Below are 25,225 nucleotides of genomic sequence, written 5' to 3'. Positions count from 1 at the left end.
ATACTATCCTATTTGTTAAAGCTACCATAAACTTATGAATTCCCATACTATTATTTGTTTGTTTGTTTCATTTATATCCCACCTTTTTTCCTCTTGCAAGGAACCCAAGGCGGATTACATAATCCTCCCCCTCTCCATTTTATCTTCACAACAACCCAGTGAGGTAGGTTCGGCTGAGAGTCTGTGACTGGCCTAAAGTCACCCAGTGAGCTTCCATGGCCAATTGGGGGCTAGAACCCAGATCTCCCGGCTCCCAGTCCAACACTCTTGCCACTACACCACACTGGCTCTCATGGTATATTTCTCATGAATACACCATTTGCTTCAAGAACATACCTGAGATCTTGCATTTCAGTTCAAAAGTGAAGGAAGGATCTATAAATAATATAATTTCCCTCAACTTTGAGCTATTAAGTAAAATTGACACTGTAGAGCTAGGAAACACATCCAGGTTTATTTTCCTACCAGCCATCATAACCGTAGTGAAGCAGTGAGAAGGACACCTTGAAATATGTGTTGAATTTTGTGTTACTTAGATAGTTGAACACAGGAAATCCCCACATTATGCATCGTTAAAATGGCAGTTTGATAACATTGACCCATATGAACTACTTGCTTCTTCAGCAGTGTCAGAAATCCAGATGATCAATGGAAAGCAGAAACTTATCACTTATCAGGATTCCATTTCTAGCAATAAGATGCTTTGTACATGAACAATGGTTGACTACTGTGATATGAACATGGTTTATAATTGAAAAGACTAAAATGGAACACCATTTAGTACTTGCAATTATTTGAAATAAAAACTAAGCTTAGCTAGTAAAATATAAACTACTCTAAATCCTGGGATCCAAAGAAGTAAACCAGAGGTGGGGAAGCGTGGCCCTGTAGATGTTGCTGGACTGCAACTTCCATCAGCCCTAGCCAGAATAGCTAATGGGGAGGGATGATGGGAGTTGCAGTCCAACAACAACTAGAGGGACCCACTTTTCCCATCCCTGAAACAGAGAACTAATTCTGTGTAGCTGGGAGGACTGGGGCAGCAACTTGTTTCTCTTGAACAGCACTCCTCATGCTATATGGGCCTCACCCTCATATTATGAAATAAGGAAGTCAACACCGGTCACATCCAAGGCCTTGGGGTAGGCCTAACATAGGTCCTTGGATCCCAGTCAAAGTGTTTATACTGATGCAAACAGCAATGGAAAGGGTAACAAATAGCAACGGCTGAATTACAGAAATGCTACAGAAATGTATCATCACCTTTCAAATAGTAATCTTTAATCTTGGTAGTGACAGTAGATAAGTTGGTGCAGTAGGGTTCATAGCAAAGACATTTGACTCCTATCCTACCAAGACACTTTTCTCTTGAGCTTTAAACAAAACAAAAATTTAGAACCCGAAATACGGGTCTCGCTTTCATCTGCAAGCCACTGACCATGCCTAACAGCATCTAAACGTTCATGTTACTTGTTTATAGTATGACAGCATGTCATCTAAACTTTGGTAAACTAGCTCCTGGTCTTGCAAATCACTATCACATGCCTGAGTGGGGGGGAACTGACTGTTCTGTGAGCTGCTACTGTGACTCTCAGTTGATGGAGATGGCAGGTTCCTTCTCGGATTCTGTTCATTTTGTTCATATGAGGATCCAGGTTTGTTCCAGTTCTGGCTTTTAAAGTCATGAGCTCTCTTTTGGCCAACGAAGTAAGCAGGAGGTGGTGCAAATTCTGGGTCTCGTTCATTCCTGAGATCTGTCTGCTTCTTTGACCAGAGTCCAAAGGTGAATTCTATTAGTGAGAAAGAAAGAAAAAGATCAAACTCAATTTTCTGTTCGTATTTGATTCAGCTCAAGCAGTGCATGCAGCCTTCAGGAATCCAAGTTTGTTTTAACACCAAACCTTCTTCCACTAACCTTCTTCATTGTGCATTGCCACAAAAATATTCAGAGAGAGAACTGAAGTAGTTGGCACTATATGTCTATATACATACTCATGTTTGCTATGCCCTCTAGTGGTCTGAGGAAGTTGGAGATCAGAAAAAAAACTGTCACCGGTGAAAACCATTTTTCATTATAAAGTCCTCAAAGGAATCAAGAGCTATGACAACAGAGAAAATGCTAGACTAGAACATTTCCCCTTTATATCAGAGTGAACAGATGCCTTCTCCCAACCAGTTTTGTTTGTACAGGGAACATTTTTTATATGCATGGATATTCAAACATGGGATTCCCTTACCTGAAATGATACTGGTCCAACAAACAGGAGCTTGTGTGGTAAATCCTGACCCGGTTTAACAAGCTAACGGCTCAAAGGTTTTTATACCACACCAAGCTGATGCACACTGCAAAGTTCTTACCTTTGCCTTTATCCCACTCTCGAACATAGGGAACTCCTGGCTTTGTGTCTTTCCGTTCCTGGATGACAACTTCCACTTTCCTACATTCTGTGGAAACTCTTGGCACTTCTGCAGGCCTGGGTTCAGCTGGAACTGGCTCCACAGCATCTTCCTCTGCTTTGATGGAGAATAAAGATTACTGAAACAGATTTGACTTGAGTCATGAGATAAATGCACAAGCTACTGCCATGCCACAGTCAAGTTTTGAAGTATTATTGAAGAGTCAATTACATGCCATTGCGATGTTCACATTTCCTCCCACTCCCATCCCCTGCCCCAACACACAAAGAAAGCAACCTATCTTAGAATGGCTACATTGTAATACTGAAGAAAACCAGGTAAGAATAAAAATATTTCGATACTGCCTCCCTTATTTAAACTATATAAACTCCAATCGTTCTGTATTTTCAACATGCTTTAAAATCCCGCTCAATTTCACCAGCCCTTCAGAAGCCTTAACATTAATAATGTTAGAAAATGGCAATAGATGGAAGCATTTGAATTAATCTATTTAAAACTACAAATGCTTCTGAGTATTTGACAAAATAATGTATTTGGAGATTAAGCACAGATGGAACAGTATTGTCTGATATGACTGAACTGGAAAAATAAAATCTGGTCCCAGGCCACACCCTATCATCCTAACACTCCCTCCCTCCCTCACACACACACACACACACACACACACACCCCTACCTACCTTTCCCTACCCTTCTCAATAGCTGCATCCCTACCATTTTGGATTCAAAGTACTATTTTGGATTAAGAACAGAAAGGATTATGAATAGATTCTGAAATAAATATGGCATTAGATACAGAGTCAAATTCTGTTTTTCTGATCCTGCATCTACATTTCAATTTTATGAATACAGATGTGGCTCTTCAGTTTCCTGCATTTAAAGAAAGTAATTTAGAGAGACAGTACCTCCATTTTCTTTTGTATCACCGTCTTTTAGTCTCTTTTTTGCTCGAAGCTTGGACAGCCTAGCTTCCAGGACAGCCTTACGTTTCTCCTTTAGATGTTCACGCTTTGTTCTCTGGTCTGTAGTCTTAAAAATGAGATACAACAGTAATGCATTTCTATTGGTATTCCAATATTACACTGCTCACATCACACACAGACACTATCGTCTAGTTATGTGGGGTGGGGTGAGGAAGGTCCAACCAACAGGTTTTTAGGAGCCACCATGTTTTGATGAACAAGCTAATCCACAGAAAACCTCTACATTGAAACATATATTTCTCAGCACAGCTCTGACTCTTGAATTTCATACCTGTTCTCTTAGCATTTCTAAAGTTTCCATTTGTTTTCTTCTCAAAGCCTGATCACGGGCAAAGGCAAAGTAACCAACACCAAGCTGTCTGGCCTCTGAAAGAGAGATTTTGCTCCATGTTAGGATGTATCAAGCATTACAGCTCCAGGATCACAGGGATCTGCCTTTCACAGAGTAATGCCACTGGCCCATCTACCTCAGTATTGACTGGCAGCAGCTCTCCAGGGTTTCAGGGGTCTTTCTCAGCCCTATCTGGAGATACCAGGGACTGACCAGAATCCATTGAGAGGAGAGTATTTCTACTCCCACATTTCTCAAGACAGATATGCTTAACTGGAAGACTACATACCATTTTCTCGAATGTCCTCATAATGTATTGGTCCCATTGGTTTCTTTAGGGCTTCTTCTTCCTCTCTTTCCCACTCCTGACGCTGAAGTTCCCTTCTCATATCTTCAGACAACAGAGTTTTCCCTTCAGTCATTTGCCTATTTGAAACAGCACAGAGTGTCCCTGAAGACCCGGAAACTGATAAATGGCAGAAAACTCCCAACACCCAGAAAGCCAGCCTGAATAGAAAAAAATGCCATGGAGCATTTCTGATAGACATTCTGCTGAACCACGAGGGCAATTGCAGAGCAGCCACCAAGAATGTCTCTCTACATGTCCTTATTATATGGGCTTGGAATAGTTAAAAAGGCACTCTCCGCTGATCTTAGATATTGCAAGAAGACATGGGGAGAAGGAGATATGGAAAATTTCTCAGCATATTGAAGCCATGGAAAACACAATTTTTTCCAAGGGTGTTTTGGAAATAAATGGAAATGGGGTGGGACGGGACTGCACAATATGCAATATTTTCTTATCCACTCTAAACGTCATCAGCTGATTTGCCAGCTATAACCTTTTCTAGATAGGGGTAGTCTGGCTACAGTGGCTTCTGCTCCAGTAACCTCCTGACTGCGTCACTGCAATGCGATGTACGTCAGCCTGCCGTTGAAGACAACTCGGAAACGTCAGCTGGTGTGAAATACGTCCGCCAGGTGTTCTGTAACTAGTACAGCCTGGTGGAGTTGCATCATGCAGATTCTAGAAGAACTGCATTGGCTACTTATTCACTTCCGAGCCCAATTCAAGGTGCAGATGCTTGCCTTGAACGAAGGCATGTCCATCCCTATGCAACCTGCCTGTGCCTTAAGAGGCTTTTCTTTAACTACTCATGGTACATTATGTGACAACAAAGGAGAAAGAGCCTCCTCTGTTGCAGAACGCCTTTCCCCATGGAGGGGCAACTGGCACTGGCATGGTGTTATTTTTGGAGGCAGGTCAAAAGCTATTTGTTTGCCCATGCATTCTAAATTGGTTTATGAAGTTGGGTGGTGCAGCTGCCTATTTTATGTACCTTCCACCTTTTTTGTTGTAATTCGTTGCGGTTTTATTAAGATTTTTTAGATTTTCTGTTACATTTAGTAAACCACTCTGGTACATAAGAACAAGGGTGGTATATAAATATTTCAAATAAATAAAATAAACTTGCTCTCCTGCTGTGGTATCGAACAATGCATGATGTATAACTCGGCACATACATTGTACTATGTGCTATATTTAAGAAGACTTAATGCCTTTGTTTGATACAAACAATAATTACAAATATAGCCAGCGGAAGGAGCAGCGATCTGCTGCAGCTTACAGTACCAAACATACCTTGGCTTTTGCCAGTTGGAAAAAGGGGGCGGGGGGAGAGAACTGGGCAATCTCTATTGCTGCCGCAGCACTAGCACAAGTCAATATTAGCGCAGCGTCATTGTCCCTTGCAAGGCAAACTGCGCCTCTGAAATTTGGTGGCAAATCACTGCTTTTTCCCTTTCCCTACCAACTGCTGAAGATATGGCCCTAGGATGAGTTTACACTACGACATCATTAGTGCCAGTGCTGTGACAGCATTGGGTACTGCCCACTGAGTTTAACACAGAAACTATCAACATGGTAGTAAACAAAAAGGGTTTTCATTATTTAGAATTAGAAACAGTCTCCTCTGAAGTCGGCATTATCCAGAAAGTGATGAAAACAAAAAAGTCTACCAGACCAGGAAGTAACTGTAGGATGAAAGTATACCATGCAAACAATGATGCCTCTTTCAAATGGTTTACAATTCACTTCAGCAGTAGTAACATTAGGTTAGATAGAAACAGTTTTGTATCTGAGTTGTACATTATATTATACAGGGATTGTAGTTACTCAGTAGTGTAGATTCTCTTGCACAATGATTAGACAGTTTTTGGAAACAGTTTTGGAAGGAGGAAGGTGAAGCTAGCACAATGCCTTGGATGCTAGTTACCTTGAGGAAATTCATGAAAGGAAAATTTCCTGTTCCTCCTCTCCCCTGCAGCCATCCACAACCCCCCAAAACCTCCATGGAGGGTCAGTTTGCCTTCCTGAACAATGTAGGATGGGGCATGGGGGGCTACCGGGAGAGGTGATGATGGGAAACTTTCCTCCCATGAACTACCTTAAGGGCACAACCCTATGCATGTTTAGACAGAAAAAAGTCCTACGACATTTCCATAGCTGGCTGGGAAATGCTGGGAGTTGTATGCCTTTTTTTTGTATCTAAACATGCATAGGATTGCACCCTAATTTAACTTACATTGGGATCCAAGCCAATATTGTAAAACCCTGCATAAAAAGCATTTTTACTCATTATCGTAAAGAGAAAACTTTACAACATTACTGTAAAGCGTTCATAAAAGGTTTTTTTCCACTGGAAAAATGGGGAAAGGCTTAAAAACCGAGGGAATGTGTTTTCTTCTCAAGTCTTCAGATATTTAGGGAGAAGGCAAATCTCTTGATAGGAGAGTAGGATGGAATGAAAGGTAAATTCATTGTCAAACCACATATTGTGACTGACAGATTTACAGTTCAGTCTTTTATTTCTCCTATTTAGCTAGAAGAATTTTTGAATGAAGAGCTAAGTACACAACAATAATAACCCTTGTGACTATTTCCCCTAAAATGTCCATTTGACCAGAGTTATCACAAGGCTTAAGGTGCAATCCTATGCATGTTTAGACAGAAAGAAGGCCTACAACTCCCAGCATGCACAGGATTGCACCCTTAATGACTGAAAACAAATCAAGTGCTGCAAATCAACACTGTGCCCCTGACTTTTAGCAAAAAACTTTGAAACTCATTCATCTAAGCATAGAAAAAAAATTCTACTAGTTTCATTAGAACCCATTAAGATTCAATTCTGAAGGAGAACAGCCATTGTTTTAGAACACTGTCAAGCTTTCACTACATTGCTAAGTTAATTGGTCTGCAAATAATGCACTAAGAGCCTTTCCCCTACACTGAACATTTCAGATTTTACCAGCATTGCCATTTGTCCTTGAAACACACCTATTCAAGGAAGGGATGGCAATTTTCAAAACAGCTAGGCAGCCATTTTGAAATATCCCCAAATATCTTTGTTTCTATAAATTATTTCCTTGTTCTTAAAATGGAATATAAAAATGTGAGTCTCAGATCTGGGCCAATTTGACAACATGTGCTACAAATTACCACTTATGCTATGAGAACATTATGGGAGACATTTCAGCCAAAAAAGGTTTATGATTGACAATTGTACTTAAACCCACCACCAGAAATCATGTACTTGTGTAGAATTCACTCTCTATGGAAGGATCAAGTGCCCTCTCAGCAAAGAGAAACCGCCTCCCAGGAAATTTTGTAGGCATTTTGACATGGGAGAGAAGCATGGTGACTATGATCAGCTGGTGACTATGATCAGTAAATATTCAGCTGGAGCCCAACTGGCCAAACACCCTTCCCCCCGCTCTCCAACAAGTGTGACTGTGTATAAAAAGGTAACTATTTTCTCCAGGATGAGCGTCACCTCGTTCCCTGAAGCTCTTCGTCCATTTGAAGCAGATGTGGCAAATCTTTCTTCATGCAGCGTCTAGATCGTCCTAAGGAATCCACATAGTCAACCCTAGAATTAAAAGCGAAGTTAACTGTATGCAGAAGTCAGAATCTGATTTATTCAGAAATAAAACTGACTATATAAATATTGCTGTAGTTATTAGCCCCACCATAATATTAACAGTCACAGATAACAGAAAGTATAGGTTTGAAAAAAAGGAATGGGCTGAAGTACCGAGCATTGATCATGTTCACAAATTTTTAAGCACTCATTCTGATGCAGCTGTTTGCCTTTGTAATAAGGTAGATAGAGAACTATTAAAGACCTGCAATAGCCATCGCTAAACTGGCACCTAGTGTCTGTTCCCTTTGGCGAAAATAATGAGGCAGCACTGACTTCCCACACAAATATTAAATAGCGACAATTATCAAACCAAGACTCATTTAGTGATTGCTTCCACAATTGTTCCACGATTTTAATGAAAGATTAATACAAATGCAAAGCAAGACTTCTGTCAGTGGTTGTCTTTTTTTTAAGTGGAAAAACTGATTTTCACTCCTATCAAAATTTCATTTCATTAATTTTATTTATTAAATTTCTTAATCGCCCATCTGGCCGGTCACCCGGCCAATCTGGGCGATGTACAGCAATACAATGGTTTTAAAACAATAAAATTCTACTTTAAAACAACATATTTCTAAAAATACCCTAACCCACCCCAAATGCCTGCCTGAACAACCACGTTTTTAATGTGTGGCGGAAGCTCATTAAAGAGGGGGCATGGTGGAATTCCCTAGGGAGGGAGTTCCACAGAGTGGGGGCCACCACAAAGAAGGCCCTCTCCCTCATCCTCACCAGCCTAGCTGTCCTGGCTGATGGGACAGAGAGAAGGCCATCCGAGGCTGATCTTGTTAAGCAGCCCGTCTGGTGTTACTGGAGGCGCTCCTTAAGATAGGCTGGGCCGGAACCATATAGGGTTTTAAAGGTCAATGCCAACACCTTGAATTTGGCCCGGAAAACAAGTGGTAACCAGTGCAACTCCTTCAGCACTGGAGTGATGTGATCACACCAGCAGCTGCCTTTAATCAGGTGAACCGCCACGTTCCGTACTAGCTGCAGCTTCCGAACCGTCTTCAAGGGTAACCCCATGCAGAGCGCATTACAGTAGTCTAGACGAGAGAATACCAGGGCATGTACTACCAATGGAAGCAGATGGTCGGGAGGGCAGGGGCGCAGCTGCTGTATCAGATGGAGTTGTTACAGTGCTGTCCAGCTCACAGCTGACACCTGAGCCTCCATGGACAGCTGGGAGTCCAAAATGACTCCCAGGCTGTGGACCTGGTCTTTCAAGGGTAGCCATACCCTATTCAACACATCAACATCCCCCAACCTCCTCTTGTCTCCCACCAAAAGTACCTCGGTCTTATCAGGGTTCAGCTTCAGCTTATTCCTCCCCATCCAGCTACTCACCATTTCCAGACATTTGGACAGGGATTCTACGGCCAACCTTGGTGAAGATTTAAACGAGAGGTAGAGCTGCATGTCATCCACATATTGATGACACTGCACCCCAAACCTCCTGATGATAGCCCCCAGTGGCTTCACATAGATGTTAAATAGCATCGGGGAGAGGATGGAACCCTGTGGCAACCCACAAGTAAGTGGCCACGGGTCCGAAACCTCCTCTCCCAGTGCTACCCTCTGGTACCTGCTGGAGAGGAAAGACCAGAACCACTGCAATACGGTGTCTCCAATGCCCAACCCCTCCAGGCTGCTCAAGATCCAGATAAATAGCAGAACATGCTACCCTTTAACGGTAGCAAAGTATTCTTTAGCACTGAGTACTCCCAATTATTTATGGTGCACAGACATAGCCGTTCAAGTGCTGATGGGCCCAGCATGCAGTGCTAATTAACCATCAATGATTGTCGCTTCCATTAAGCTGCTTTTTACAAGAATGTTAAAGACACAAAAATGACACTCTTTTTAGTTCTAAAATATTTTTTTTACCAGAGACAACTGCTGATAAGTACAGTCCAGAAATGTTCTTCCACACGCAGAAGGCTACCGCTTGCAGAATTGGACTTTCCACATTCCCTCCTCCCCCTGCAGCCTCCAGCCTGTGTACCCACCAAATCTGCTCTGAGAGTTAGGGGAGCCCTCCACAGCAGACCTGGAGGGCGTGTGGGAGGCTGCAGGGGGGAGGAGAGGACACGGGAACTCCCATTCCACATCCAGAAAAGCATTTCTGGATCCAACCCATAGTTTTCTCCAACTATGAGAGCAGATCTTGGATGTTTGCCCATCGCTTCTCAACACTTCTATTCACATTAGAATTACTGTCCAGAAATAAGTTATCAATTGTTTATAGTACTCAAATGATTGAATTGTTAGATTTATGCTTTTACCATCTTGAGAAATAATTTTTTGTAACACTTACACACTTACAACAGCTCCAGGCAAACCAGCAAGGTATCGGTTATGGTCTTGTGGACCATCAAGTTCACAGATCATCTTAAGGCAAACTGAGGAATTCCAATGCTTATAAAGGTATGCACCTTCGTATTTTTTTACATGAATTGTACCACAGGAAGGGAGAAACGGTAGCTTACTCAAGAAGTTTAGTATGTAACAAATAGGAATTTGGTGAACAGAATTTTAGCTAGTTGAGATAAGACTTCTGCACGAACTTGTAAAGATGTGAACACGATTATGATCTAATTGAATTGAGGACAATTCATGCAACATCTGTGGTGGCACGCTGTACAAGTGAATCACCCTTAAAATGAAAAAAGCACATTCTACTGGAAAACCATCTACAAGAGAGAATGGAAGAATGTTTCCTGATGGGAAAGGAAGTCAACCAGAAATTACAAATATTCTTCACTTAGGTAGGTGGAGAAGGGTGTGTGTGTGTGTGTGTGTGTGTGTGTGTAAATAAGGGGGGGGGAGAGAGACTGACCCTCCACATGCACACAGATGTGTGTTAGCCTGGTAATTCAAGTTATTCCGTGAGATTCCAGAGAAGCCACATAAAACAGGATTGTACCACTGCAGTGCTATCACCAACCATTCTTCAGTGGGGTCCTGCGGAGGTGGAATTTCTGCTTCCGAGAGTCTCTTTTCTTCCCTGTTCTCCTTCTCAGCAACCTTCCTAGCAGCTTCATTTGCGCACTGTTCTTGTACTTCCCTCTGTTTGTCAATGATTTTCTGAGTGAAATCCACAAGGTACAAATCCTCAGTTTCTTCATCTAAGAAAGAAAATCAATTCTTAAATAACAGACATCAGGAGTATCCAGCTGAGATAGGAGAATCAATATAAAATTGCAGCAATCAGCATTATTGCTGCCAACAATGCCCTTAACTACAGGACAACGTCCAGAAAATAACACTACACAAGCAATCCTAGGGGATTTCTTCAGCCTTATTTAAGCATAGTTATTAATTCTGCTCTACATAAAGACAAGGGCCCCAGATCTCATGAACTTTTTCTCCCCTTCATCCTACAACTTGTACATCCCCCTCTCCATTTCACACATATGCCTCAGGTCAGAGCTAGATGATCTGGGAGATGTGCAGCTACCACCAAAAACAGCGGCCGCACAGTCTCTTCCCCATCTTGTTTTTGGCAACATCTGTTGACACACAAGATGAAGCTGCATTTTCCCTACACCTGCAACCAATGCAGATGAGTTGGGGTAGGCAAAGGCGCAGTACGCTGAGTCACATCCTGTGTTTTGTACACTAGAAATTTATGGGGGGAGAGTGGGCGGAGAGAAGCACACATGGGGCTGCTGTTTTCAATAGTAACCACACATCGCAATTATCTGTTTGGGCAAAAAGGAAAAAAAAACATAAACGTAGTAACTGCACATCTCAAAACTGTTTATATCATACCTCATGTTCTGAGCCAAAAAGGCAATACTGGGTTGAGGAATGATGCTTTTAAATTATCTTTAAATTAGATGGAGAAGTTTCAGGGCTTAACAATAACTAAATAGCATTTGCTGAATTGCCGTTTTCCTGCAATAATGCTCTGCAGATTCAAAGGAGTACAGTACAATTTGAATACCTTGTATTAAAGCATTAATTGGCAAGCAGTAGCACCATCTGTCATGTACAAAAACATGTTATCTTATCCTTGATTGACTATCTTGGTATAGTTTTTTTCAGCCTCAGGATCTTGGGCCTTACAAATAAAGAAAAACGAAATAAAATCAATTGCCTGCATACGATCATTAAATAGACTACGTAATTATAGAGACCCTGGTTTGTTACATCCAATTATAAATATTTTTAAAGCAAAGGTGAAACCGATGCTAATTTATGGTGCAGAAATGTGGGGTTTTACAGATCTTTCAAAAATTGAAAATATTTAAAGTTGCTTCCTGAGTATGATTTTAGGGGTCTCAAAATCTTCCTCAGCCTATTCAGTTAAAGCTAAGTTAGGTACACAAAGGATACATGGATTAATCTATACCAGGATAGTTAATTTCTTGGGTACAATAAACAACCAATCAGAAGATACGTTGCCTAAAATCTGTATGGGGGAACAGAGGATATCCAATTTGGGAAATTTCTGGTGGTTAAAACTATTGAAATTGCTCCTAAATTTTGGCTTCCCTGTCCAAGTATTAAGTCCAAGAGAAATTGCCAGCAGAAACATATTCAAACAAAGAGTTTTCGATGTAGGAGCACAAACTGACTTAACTGCCCTCACAGCCTCAGCTGCCACAAAATGGCTAGCCAGGGCAAAACGACAGCACCAACCTGAAAAATGTATGACATTTCCCGTGAAAATGGAACATCGGACAGCTTTTACTAGACTACATTTTGAACAAATGGACACAATGATGAAATGGGGGAGATGCTATGGTATTCCAATTCAGAAGAGATTGTGTATTTGTGGAGAGCTAGCATTGGAGGATTTGGCCCGCTACATGCTTGAGCGTAGGTTATACTCCAAAATTAGAGATAACAATCTCAATTCTTTCCTAACGAAAATTAAATATTAGAGTATATCACAGAAATTAGATTTTCTTTTACGACCTGAAAATCAGTTTGTTGTTCAAAGGATTGCAGCATTTGCGATCAAGGCTGCCAGGTTCAGGGAGAAGTTTCTCTTTTCACCTGACCTTACTTATGTAAAGTGCTATAGTAAGGATTTGATGGTATAAAATTGTATTCTGGCAAAATTTTAATTTTTACTAGTTTTTAAAGATGACATTTTTTTCCTATGCTGTAGGTGTTGATTTTAAACCTGTGATTTTTGGTCATATTATGTAAGTCTTTTATTGTCTAAATGACTCGTATCCTGTTCTTTTTTTGCAATGGTCTTGGATTCAAGCAATATCGACTGGCTATGGCATTTTGAATACACTGACCCATCAACTCCTCCACTAGTGAATCCAGGTGGTTTGAGTACTGACAGCACTGGAGCCAAAATGGAGCTACTGAGAAGCCAGAGGGAGGTTTATCAGCTTGTATGGGTGAACGCTGAGGTATGCAGATGTATTTTGAATCTGCAAGCTGCAATTGCCAAGGCTTGTCGTGTAAACCCAGGTGTCATGGGTTACGTGAGGGCTAAGCAACCACGGTGGGCTGCAGTGATCACGTGAATCTGGTCATGGTGTCAATCCTATGCCTACATAATAGAAACCAGACTACCAAGTTTCTTTTAGGTAGAGATGGTTTATTTTAGAGGCAGCAGTTAAAAGGTTTTATATCTGAAGCTGCATTTCCTAGTGGTGAGGTCTAATTGAAAATGTTATTACAACATGTGGCAGTGAGTTCTATAGACACAAGCATCAAGTTTAATTTTTTTTAAAAGAAACATTGATGGGATAACCCACATGCTGTTCCATTGCACCTGGTGGCAGTCCCGGGATAATCTACAGTGATTTTTTTTTTTCATGTGTGGGTTTTAGATTGGAACTACATTAATTGACTGCTACAGCATCTAACCAGAACAAGTCCAGTATCACAGGACTCTATAGAACAAAATCCAATGTCAAGAATGCACATTTTCATCCATATTTTGATATGGTGACTCTACTCACATGTTGGAAAAATAAGCATGACTTGGACTTCTGGTCGGAGCCAGTGTCGCCCTTGCAGCATCCCGCGGAGTCTCCACAGGATGCTATCTCAAACAACTTTTTAAAAGGTTGAAAAACCTTTTTATCTCACCCCTGGAATGAAAAGGGGTGGCGGGAGCAGCTCTGGATAAGGTTTTAGAAGAACAGCTCTCTCGGCATGATAGCAGGGGGGCTGAACTCCAGGGCTAGTCTGCCAGAGCTTAACCATCACTCAAAGCTGTTTGAACCTCCTAATTAATTAGGAAAAACTAGGGCTGACGTGCTCCATTGTAGTTTATGGATTAAGAAATGCCAACAACATCTGAGGAATGGAATAAGAAATATCAAGAATATTTGAGGACCTGCAAAATCTGTTTGAAGAGAAGGATGACTACATTAAGACGAAAAAAAAGGATCTCCACCCCCACCCCCCTTGGCAAAAGCTGTGAGAAGCGGAGATACAGAGGAGTTACTTGCTCTGATAAAAACTTTGTCCTTGTAATCTGCAGAGCAGGCGAAGAGGCTGGATACCATCCAAAATTCCATTACTGCCCTACAAGGGGCTGTGGATTTAATTAACACCTCTTGGCAAAAAATGGAGGTGAAGGTTAGCGAGTTGCAAGATCGACTGGCAGGGAATGAATCTACAGCACAAGCTTTTTTCAATGATTTTTCTGTCAGAATTTCTCAATTGGAGGCATCAGCATGCAGGGCAAATGTATGTATTACTGGGATTAAATACTTATCTACTGATGTAAATCTGTCTATTTTTGTAGATAAGTTCCTGCATGAGATACTCCCTGTGCCATCTGATTATTCATTTGATATTGAGCAGGCATTCTGTGTGTCAAATACCAAAGGGTTATATGATTATAGCCCAATCTGCAAGAATCTCCACAAAAAATTATATCCTGCATTTGGCAAGAGGGGCTGGAAACCCTTTTTTGGAAACAAGATAAAGTTATGCTATTTCCGGATTACATCAAAGAAACTGCTGATAAAAGAAGGCAATTTATTAAGGCGAAAAATTTGGCAAAACAAATGAATTTACAATATCATTTAAAATATCCTGCTGCATTTTGCATCTTTTCTGAAGGCCAGATGAAGAAGTTCCTAAATCGTGAAATGGCGGAGGCGTGGCTAAATGGAAAATCGCGTGAGATGTCTGTTCCACCACCATGAACTGGAATCTACAAACATATTTTGCTAACTGGTTATGTTTAGTCTGGAAGATACAGGCTAGGTCAGATATGTTTTTTTCTTTTCCTTTTTTCTCTCCTTTTCTCTTTTTTTAAACTTTTCTTTTTAAAATGGATATGATATACTGTACAATGTGTACACTCATTTATATATCTATTACAAAATATATTAGTGATTGTTGTGAGGTTGATTTTAAGCTTATTATATATTATAAAAGTTATTCGTGATTTGTTATTATTATGTATACTTTTAAATCTATTATTATTATTATTACTACTGGTTAGTAAGATTTTTGGTTTATTACTATATGTTAGCTGAAGGGCAATATATGGTTATTGGAAATGAATTGTAGGCCTGCTTCCTTGCTATAAGAATGATAATATGATATTGAAATGTTAGGTTGATTATATTGTTGTACTGAATTGCAATATTGCCAATGTTATAGATATAATTTTTAAGCAGAATGGGATTTGAAGTTTTTATGTAATGGAGTTTAAATTAATTTTTTTTAAAATAATTCTTTATATACTTTTTTCTTTTTTATGTTTCCCCCCCCCCCTTCCCTCTCCTTCTTCTGTTTTCTTTTTCTTTATTGCTGTGTCCTCTTAAGAATACTGTATTGTTTGGAAGCAAGAATATACGGAAGATCTGTATAGGAAGGATAATAATATCGGGGATAGTTTTGACGGTGTGGTCGGTGAGCTAGAGCCAGACATCCTGAACAGGGAGGATGAATGGGCCTTAAGAAGCATTGCTAGTAACAAGGCAGCAGGAGATGACGGTATCCCAGCTAAACTGTTTAAAATCTTGCAAGATGATGCTGTCAAGGTGATGCATGCCATATGCCAGCAAATTTGGAAAACACAAGAATGGCCAACAGATTGGAAAAGATCAACTTATATCCACATACCAAAAAAGGGAAGCACCAAAGAATGTTCAAACTATCGAACAGTCGCACTTATTTCACATGCCAGTAAGGTAATGCTCAAGATCTTGCAAGGGAGACTCCAGCAATTCATGGAACAAGAATTGCCAGATGTACAAGCTGGGTTTAGAAAAGGCAGAGGAACTAGAGACCAAATTGCCAATATCCCCTGGATAATGGAGAAAGCCAGGGAGTTTCAGAAAAACATCTATTTCTGTTTTATTGACTATTCTAAAGCCTTTGACTGTGTGGATCATCACAAATTGTGGCAAGTTCTTGGTGGTATGAGGATACCAAGTCATCTTGTCTGCCTCCTGAGGAATCTGTATAATGACCAAGTAGCAACGGTAAGAACAGACCACAGAACAACGGACTGGTTTAAGATTGGGAAAGGAGTACGGCAGGGTTGTATACTCTCACCCTACCTATTCAACCTGTATGCAGAACACATCATGAGACGTGCTGGGCTTGATGAAGCCGAGGCTGGAGTTAAAATCGCTGGAAGAAACATTAACAATCTCCGATATGCAGATGATGCCACTTTGATGGCTGAAAATGAGGAGGAGCTGAGGAAACTCATGACGAAGGTGAAAGAAGAAAGTGCAAAAGCTGGGTTGCACTTAAATCTCAAAAAAACCAAGATTATGGCAACCAGCTTGATTGAGAACTGGCAAATAGAGGGAGAAAACGTGGAGGCAGTGACAGACTTTGCCTTTCTAGGCGCAAAGATTACTGTAGACGCTGACTGCAGCCAGGAAATCAGAAGACGTTTACTTCTTGGGAGGAGAGCAATGACAAATCTTGATAAAATAGTGAAGAACAGAGACATCACACTGACAACAAAGGTCCGCATAGTTAAAGCAGTGGTATTCCCCGTAGTAACCTATGGCTGCGAGAGCTGGACCATAAGGAAGGCTGAGCAAAGGAAGATAGATGTTTTTGAACTGTGGTGCTGGAGGAAAATTCTGAGAGTGCCTTGGACTGCAAGAAGGTCAAACCAGTCCATACCCCAGGAAATGAAGCCAGACTGCTCACTTGAGGGAATGATCTTAAAGGCAAAACTGAAGTACTTTGGCCACATAATGAGAAGACAGGATGCCCTGGAGAAGATGCTGATGCTAGGGAAAGTGGAAGGCAAAAGGAAGAGGGACCAACCAAGGGCAAGATGGATGGATGATATTCTGGAGGTGACGGACTCGACCTTGGGGGAGCTGGGGGTGGTGAAGGCCGACAGGGAGCTCTGGCGTGGGCTGGTCCATGAAGTCACGAAAAGTCGGAAGCGACTGAACGAATAAACAACAACAATTGTTTGGAAATTGTAGTTATTGATTAGGTTGTTGGTACTGTGTATTTCATTCATAAAGTTAAAAAACAAAATAAAAAGTATTTTAAAAAAAAAGAAAAAAGAAAAATAAGCATCACTATCAGTAAAATATCAATACATTAGCTCAATAATTTTAATAAATAATTGAAGAAATAACTATGCTGGGAATCATACAGAGAGGATTAAAAAATCCCCCCAGGCTTGTTTCCAGAAATTTGACAGGTCTAGACTTTCTAGAAAATTTCTATTGCATAGCTTTTAGAAATAATTCGGTGGGGGAAGTAAAGGCTGGTTAACAATATAAAACAACTTGTCATAAATATTTTATTCATCAATTTCATAATCCAAACCTGTTCAATTTTTCAGAAAAATACAAAAATGGTCCTTGGGGGAAAAAAAATGGAAAATACCCTCCCCTTGAATTTTTCCAGTTTTTTTCCGGGCTTTCACATCTCTAGTGTTAGACTTTTAAACATTAATATTTTGTAGAAGTCCTTGTCTGATATTACTACTACTGTGGAGAGTTCAATAAGCTTTCCTTGGTATCCAACGGGTTAGAAAAAAACTTAATCTAGGACAGCACTGTAAATAGTAATTGTCCAGCATTTGCCATCTCCTCTCTTATAGAAGAAAAATGCCCCAAACCTGTAGGAAAGTAAGGGGGACAGTATAGGAAGAGTTTTGTGCTTTACTTCCTAGGTTAGCACCTAATTCTCAAGATAGTGGATCATCGGGCTTCTTTATTCCTAAAAAGTATGTTGAGGACACTTCACCATGCTAATCCAAACCAGTGCTCTCTTCCATGACATTCTATACCCTAACTGAGCTAGGGTTAGTTGCTCAGCAACATTTCATCAGGTCTGGAAGACCAATGCCCCCAGTCCAAATCTCATGGTCCAACTATTTTCTTACTGATCTAAATTTAGAGCTCAAATCTGAAGATAGAACAAATTCAAAAGAACTATTTTCTACTTAACACAGAATAGCTAAGTGCAGTTTTGACTATGGGGAAAGGCCCTAATCTTTTCCTAAGAAAAAATACCTTTCTTTCCAAGGAATAACATCAAGCCAAGTGGGGAGTCCAACCTGGCCCATACATTGACCAGAGAAGGGGCAGCTGCAGGGAACTTGCTTCTTGCCAGAAAGAACACTCAGCCCCAAATGCATGCAGCCCTGGGACTGCAGAAGTAAAGGGAAAGAGCGCACTGGTCCCATCTATTGGCCAAAGGAACAAGAGCCACCGATTGCTATTCAAACAAGAACATCAGCAAGGGATGATCGGCCTGGCCTGAACTTGATAGGAATATCTGCTTACAGCTTCCCATGTTTGCTCTGGCCCTAAAAAACTAATCCCCCTCCCCTTCTTTTCCCCACCATTCCCCTTCCCTTGGGTGTTTTGTGTTTTTTTAGTTTAGAAGCCTGATGGCAGAGCCTGTCGCTCTTTTTACTGATGTGAGTCACTTTGGGAAACAATAATTGTCTGGAAACTCAGATAGCAATACAGGAAATAAATAAAATGACCCAGAAGTGCACTTCAAACACTTCAGGGCAGTAGCAGCACCCATACTTGCAACACAACCCTAAGTGCGTTTACATGAGCCAACGAAGTTCACTGCGGCTTTCTCCCCACAAAGTGTGCCAGCGTTGAAGCCTTAGATTGACAAAGTTGTGACATGAAATCCCCAGAAGTACAATTTTGTTCACCTGGAAAGTCTCCTTTTGTCATCTGCTCATAGAGTTGTGCTTTCTCTTCGAGTTTCTGTCTAAAGAAACAAAAACCCCGTATCAATATCACTTCAGCATGACATGGCAATAAGTGTTTTTGCCATTCTGAACACAGGAGAAGGATCTTATTGCTTCAGACTATCACATGCAGTTGAGATTGCCCCCTCTCAAAGCAGCCTAAACTGCCTTCAGTGACAAGCATGCCCGCAACTGTACAGAGGTGAACTAGAAGCACTTTGCACTGCCACAGGGGCACTGTTTGATTCCTGTGATTGTGACGGCTTCACTGCTGGGTCTCTGCAGCTATTTCTATGAACAGGCTAGATCACGCATAACGTGCGACACACAATCCCAGGCACACACATGTTTGAGGCCTTCTCAGGATGAATCTCATGGAGTCAGCTTTGATCATACACAAAGCCTTTGGTGCTTTCCAAGGGACCCAAAAATCTCTAATCAAAGCTGAGGGGCATTCCTGAAAGCAGAGTTCTTAAAGAGACAGTTTAAAAAGCAAACTCTTCAGGCAGAATTAGAAGGAACCCTTGCTGCAAGCACAATTCTCTGCCTTGTATGCATATCACTTGTTCTCTCCCTGTCTGCAGTGCCATTGCTTTTAATGGAACTGCCTGTGCGTTCCAGGCCATTTTCTCCCTGTTGACCTCAGGAAAGGGAAGATGAGCCTTAAGGGGGACAATAATAGCTCCAGCTTGAAAAGCCCCCAAAGTCTCCAAGAATGTATTGCTATATATAATGTTCAGTGTGCAGAGTGCTTTACAATCCTCTCACACAGACAAAGAGGAACACTCATTATTATAACTGTTTTACAGATTAGAGAAATAGGGAATAACTACTGCTACACTGAAGACTAGTGAACATGAAGATAGCTCTGAATAGCAGAATAAACTGCTGTGGGTGTCTACTCCAAAGCCATGCACCAAGGGAGAACATGCCTGAATTTGAACTCTACTCTCAAGTGCAAATAGTTTGATTAATCACACCCTTAGAATAGACGTTATAAATATTTTTATTTAAACAACCACAGTTTTTTGGTATAACTTGATTTTAAAATATTTTTATTCTTTTGTATTTTGATGGGGGGTAATTATTCACCACTCAGGAAACTTTTAGGATAGAGCAGTTTATAAATATCATATACAAATAAATACATATACATTAACTGGCAAGCCAATACCGCTATAGCATCTGCTACATAAACTGCTATTCATTTTGTACCAGGGTAATCATCACCCATAGCCACATGCATTCCAAAACATGGTACTACAAAAATTCAGAACTCATTCCAGACGCAGAGAGTACGGGGATGGAGTACACGCCATGCAGCATTAGCACTGACGGACATGATCCTACCTTGCATTTGTTCACTTAAGCAATATATAATATTAATTATTACATACTACATATTATTGTTTACATAAAATGTAACTAGACTAATTAAACTTCAAATCTGCCGTTCTGAGAAGTGAAGGATTACCTTGATCTATCCAATGTTTGCTGCTCTTCTATCTTCTGTTCAGTATCTTTCTCAGCTCGATCTGAAACACCTTTGTTCTGCTTAGTCCAAATGCTTGGCTTCTGCAACATCAAGTTTTCAAAATACAACCCCAGAATTCAGCTTCAAACAGGAATTAAAAAATAGCCATAACAGATCATCTGCCCGATCTATCTAACGGTTATCTTGCCTCCACCAATGGTCCGTTCCAGATACTTCTGAACACGAATACGCAAAGTAAGGTCCCCAGGCTGCATCCAGCCGCTAAGGTTGTCCCTCCCACAAACTTTTTCCAACTATAAAAAATGGCCTGCAAGTAAATTGTCCAACAGCAGGAGGACGGGACTGTGCAGGCTGCGAGACCCTACCCTTTCATCTAACAAGTTGTTTAAAAGCATAAAGCACTGTCAGAATTAGGGATGTCAGAAAATTTCGCCATGGATCTCGGTGAGGCCGAATGCCAGTGCATTCAGCCCCCCGAAATCCATGGCAGAACGAAGCCCCCCGCCCCCCCCCCCCCCCGCGAAAGGCGCGCCAAGTCTGCAGCTGCCATTCGCTTCTTCATTATAGCTGTGATAGGCTACGTAAATACCTACGTAGCCTATCATGGCTAACGCGGGGACGCCATTTGTGCCCCTGTTTTTTGCTGTAATAGGCTACGTAAGTATTTATGTAGCCTATCACAGCAGAATACAGGGACGCAAATGGCGGTGGCTACAGCAGCCGCCATTTGCGTCCCTGTGCAGGCTGCCCAGCGGCCGGATGTCCGGCTGCGGGCGGCCGTGGCCGGCAGCTCCGCGGAGTCGCCATGGAGCAGAGCCAGCCGGGGAGAATTTCGGGGGGAGGGATGGCGCGCCTCCCCCCCCACCGTGAATGTCATCCTTTGAAAAGGTAAGTGACTTTCGTACATCCCTAGTCAGAATGAGTATTTGCCTGTTGCTCCTAGCATCTTCCTTCATTTTGCATATATTTTTGAATAGCATGTCATCATTCATCACTATGTCTATTGTGAATTCTCATATTTGTGTGGAAATGTAATCAAACTGTTTTCTGTTCATTTGTTCACCATCATTCATGATCACAGAGATTTCTGTAATTTCATAAATAGATGTCAACTGTAGTAATGATGTTTCTAACATGCATGGAAGAATGAGATTTTGTAGGATTAAGAATCAAATCTAAAAACTCAACAGTGCAAAACTATATACAACTATTCATAAGTAAGCCCCATTGAATTCAAAGGGATTTAGTCCCTGGAAATTGTGTTTAAGACGGCAGGCTAAACTACTCTTAAATCATTAAGCACGTTTACTAAGGCATAAGTGATCCTTAATTTTGTGTAAACATGATCATGCTTTGGGACTATTTAGGATGGAATTCTTAAAGATACCAATTGACAAGTTAAATCAAATGAATGTTAGGCTAATCAATTCTTCAAATCAGATCTACTTTTAAGCTTGCTCGTCTTGAACCTGTAACATTTCTGGATACACTTGTTTAGCATTTCTGGCATCTGTACAGGGAAAGTCCCACTAAAATTAGTAATAGGTTGCAATTCAATACAGAGTTACCAGTGAACTCAATGGGCCTCACTTCAAAGCAGACAGTCATAGGATTAGATAAAAACTACCTTGCTCGTTGCTTTGGGCTTCACAGCGGCTCCAGAATCTTTCAGAAGTTTTTCTCTTTTGAATTCTTCCTGTTTTCGGAAAAGTTCAGCTTTCAAGTCTACAAGCTGGATGAGGAGGAGTGGGGAAAAAAGAAAAGCCAAAATGATTTAAAAGAAGAAGGAACTTTTAAAGAGCTTCTGTGGAAAAACACAAGTTTACAAGTACAACACAGCAGCAGCACAAACAACCTTAGGAAATCCAGACACTGGTTTAAATGGTCAGCACACCAGCAAATGAAATGAAGATTAATCATATATTTATGACACAGCTTCATCTTGACGTTTAGGTAGAAAAAGACTGAATGTAGCATAAGAGGCAAAATCCATGACAACTCCTCAATGAGATCTTCTCAAACTGGGGAGAGGTAATGAGTGGGGTACCGCAGGGCTCAGTCCTGGGCCCAGTGCTCTTCAGCATTTTTATTAATGACTTGGAGGAGGAGGTGCAGGGAATGCTGATCAAATTTGCAGATGACACAAAATTGGGCGGGACAGCTAATACCTTGCAAGACAGAAACAAAATTCAAAGTGATCTTGATAGACTGGAGCACTGGGCAGAAAACAACAGAATGACATTTAACAGGGGTAAATGCCAAGTTCTACATCTAGGATAAAGAAACCAAATGCACAGTTACAAGATGGGGGACACTTGGCTCAACAACAACTTGGCTTCTCACTACAAGTGAGAAGGATCTTGGAATTGTTGTAGATCACAAGCTGAATATAAGCCAACAATGTGATGTGGCTGTAAAAAAAAGGCAAATGCTATTTTGGGCTGCATTAACAGAAGTACAGCTTCCAAATCCCGAGAAGTACTAGTTCCCCTCTACTCAGCACTGGTTAGGCCTCATCTGGAGTACTGTGTCCAATTCTGGGTGCCGCACTTTAAGAAGGGTGCAGACAAGCTGGAGAGGGTTCAGAGGAAAGCATCAAAGAGGATCATGGGACTGGAAACAAAGCCCTATGAGGAGAGACTGAAAGAACTGGGCATGTTTAGCCTTGAGAAGAGAAGACTGAGGGGAGATATGATAGCACTCTTCAAATACTTGAAAGGCTGTCACAAAGAGGAAGGTCAGGATCTCTTCTCAATCATCCCAGAATGCAGGACACGGAACAATGGGCTCAAGTGACAGGAAGCCAGAATCCGGCTGAACATCAGGAAAACCCTCCTGACTGTTAGAGCAATACGACAATGGAACCAATTACCTAGGGAGGTAGTGGGCTCTCCCACACTGGAGGCATTCAAGATGAGGCTGGACAGCCATCTGTCGGGGATGCTCTCACTTGGATTCCTGCATTGAGCAGGGGGGTGGACTCGACAGTCCTGTAGGCCCCTTCCAACCCTACTATTCTATGATTCTAAATCTAGATTTATGTTAAGTGGTAGCCTACAAAGAGAAAAAATGGTTTTTGATTTCCAATAATTTTATCAACCACTAATATGAAATATAAGCTTTCGTTATTTCCGAATCTTTTGATTAGATTACTAACAGGAACATAATGCATTTTATAGAGCACTAGTATTGTATCCCTGGCATTTTCAATTGAGAAGTGATACCCAAAGATGCGATAGATTATTGATGAATACTAGTGTGCTAAAACAGTATTCCCATTCTCTCCACCAGTCAATATGCCCAATCAATGAAAAGGCTTGTCATCTTACTAACAATCTTAACTGTATAGCTTATATATTTCATCATGCATTACCGATTACCCAGGCGCCTCTTTATACAAAAACAAAATAATTACATTTAACACTTAGGATACTGCAACATAACAGTGGGGTAGTTCAGGTGTCTGACCCACTGCTAAAAGCCTTCACATGGGGTGGACAGTTTCTGAGACACAGGTCTGCAAGAACTGGAAACACCTTGCTGGATTGAACAAACAGACCCAGAATGAACAAGCCCAGTACATCTACAGTAGACAAGCCACCTACAACAGAAAGATCTTATTATACTTTGGATTGGCTTTTGTTAGAAGATCCACAATATTTTAAAATAAAAATGGTTCACTAAACCTACCAAAAATTATCCAGACTAATTAAGTCTCCTCTCCCCCTTAAAACCCTTTGAAAACCACAGGAAAAACTGGAAGATTATATTATTGTCAGAGCAACTATTACATAAATAGCCCTGGAAATCTCATTATCTCGGTATTTTCTTTTTAAAACGCCAATACCAAGAGATTCACTATCACACACTCATAACAGGCCATCAGGATAAGCAGAGTGTCAATGGAATAAGAGGGAAGCAGGATTAATTTGTGCCAGGGCTATGTCCCATAGCCGGCTTTCAGCCATGTGTACAAATCGGAAGTAAAACTAAGTGATTTTACAACTGTCCCTGAGCATGTGCAGAGTGTGTAGTGTCCCTATGCACACTACGGGAGAGATGAGCCTCCCAGCGGACCTCCCAACAGAAGCGAAGCGCCAAGGCCAGCGCGGGGCCCGCGATCCTACGATCTCATGCTACCCCGGGGCCCCTTTCACCTTCCCTGCTCACCGACGAAACCGTCACATCCAGCGGCTTCTTTCTCCGGTCCATGATCCTGCCAGCGGCGGGCCGATGAACCAGCGAAGCCCCCGGGAAACAAAACCACTGCCGAGCACTTCCGGCTTAAGTCGTAAAGCACAACCCAGGTCCGGACTTCCGGCGGCGATGTTATTACGGTCGCATTCGGCGACCTGCTTATTACGACAGGGCCGTCAAGCCAAGGCGGGGAGGGCCGCTTTTCTCGCCGGTGAGAAATAAAGCGCTGCGCGCTTGCGCGGTTCAGCGGAAGCTTTGAGGGCTTGTTGTAGGTGTGTCGTGGCTTTTATTGCAGAGATAAAAGCATTGAAGTAGGAAGCCGGCCTTTGTCTAAGCACGCTAACAACGCAATCCCATGCAGGTCTACTCAGAAGTAGGTCCACTGAGTTTAGTGGGGCTTACTTCCAGGTAAATGGGCTTAGGTATTGCAGTCTGAAATTCTGTACTCACTTAGGTGGGGAAAAAGCCCCATTGAATTCAATGGGGCTTACTTCTGCGTAGATGATACGTATTGCTCTCATTCTAATGCTGCAGCCCTAAACAGTCTTACTAGGGAGTATGGTCCACTGAACTCAACAGGACTTCCGTCTGAATAAAAATGCTTACGATTGCCCTGTAAGGTTGTAACCCTGTACACGCTTACCTGAGTAAATCCTGTTGAACTCGGCCTTTG

General features: G+C 41.5%; 1 protein-coding gene across 6 annotated transcripts; it reads right to left on the bottom strand.

Moving 5' to 3' along the window:
- Positions 1–432: 432 nt before the first annotated feature.
- On the bottom strand, positions 433–24,648 carry CCDC174 (coiled-coil domain containing 174). 6 transcript variants are annotated; one of them, XM_084840224.1, is made up of 12 exons: positions 24,513–24,648; positions 23,228–23,409; positions 21,983–22,087; positions 20,335–20,435; positions 18,822–18,880; positions 10,662–10,842; positions 7,565–7,660; positions 4,021–4,157; positions 3,672–3,766; positions 3,323–3,446; positions 2,359–2,514; positions 434–1,790 (listed from the first exon to the last, which is right to left on the bottom strand). In XM_084840224.1, exons 5-12 carry the CDS (start codon positions 18,841–18,843, stop codon positions 1,462–1,464), a joined length of 1,140 nt encoding a protein of 379 aa, XP_084696350.1. In that variant the 5' UTR covers positions 18,844–18,880; positions 20,335–20,435; positions 21,983–22,087; positions 23,228–23,409; positions 24,513–24,648; the 3' UTR covers positions 434–1,461. The 6 variants fall into 6 exon arrangements, with proteins under 6 accessions (XP_084696348.1, XP_084696350.1, XP_084696349.1 ...); XM_084840223.1 differs by having other exon boundaries at positions 24,526–24,648; XM_084840222.1 differs by lacking the exon at positions 23,228–23,409 and having other exon boundaries at positions 433–1,790; positions 2,359–2,511; positions 24,526–24,648.
- Between the last annotated feature and the right edge of the window lie 577 nt (positions 24,649–25,225).

This window comes from Heloderma suspectum, chromosome 2 (assembly GCF_057233095.1).
Source record: "Heloderma suspectum isolate Gila_16-S chromosome 2, 16-S_ref, whole genome shotgun sequence".
NCBI lineage: Eukaryota > Metazoa > Chordata > Lepidosauria > Squamata > Helodermatidae > Heloderma > Heloderma suspectum.
The sequence above is the reverse complement of the archived record's forward strand: the minus strand, read 5'-3'. Positions and strand labels throughout refer to the sequence as shown.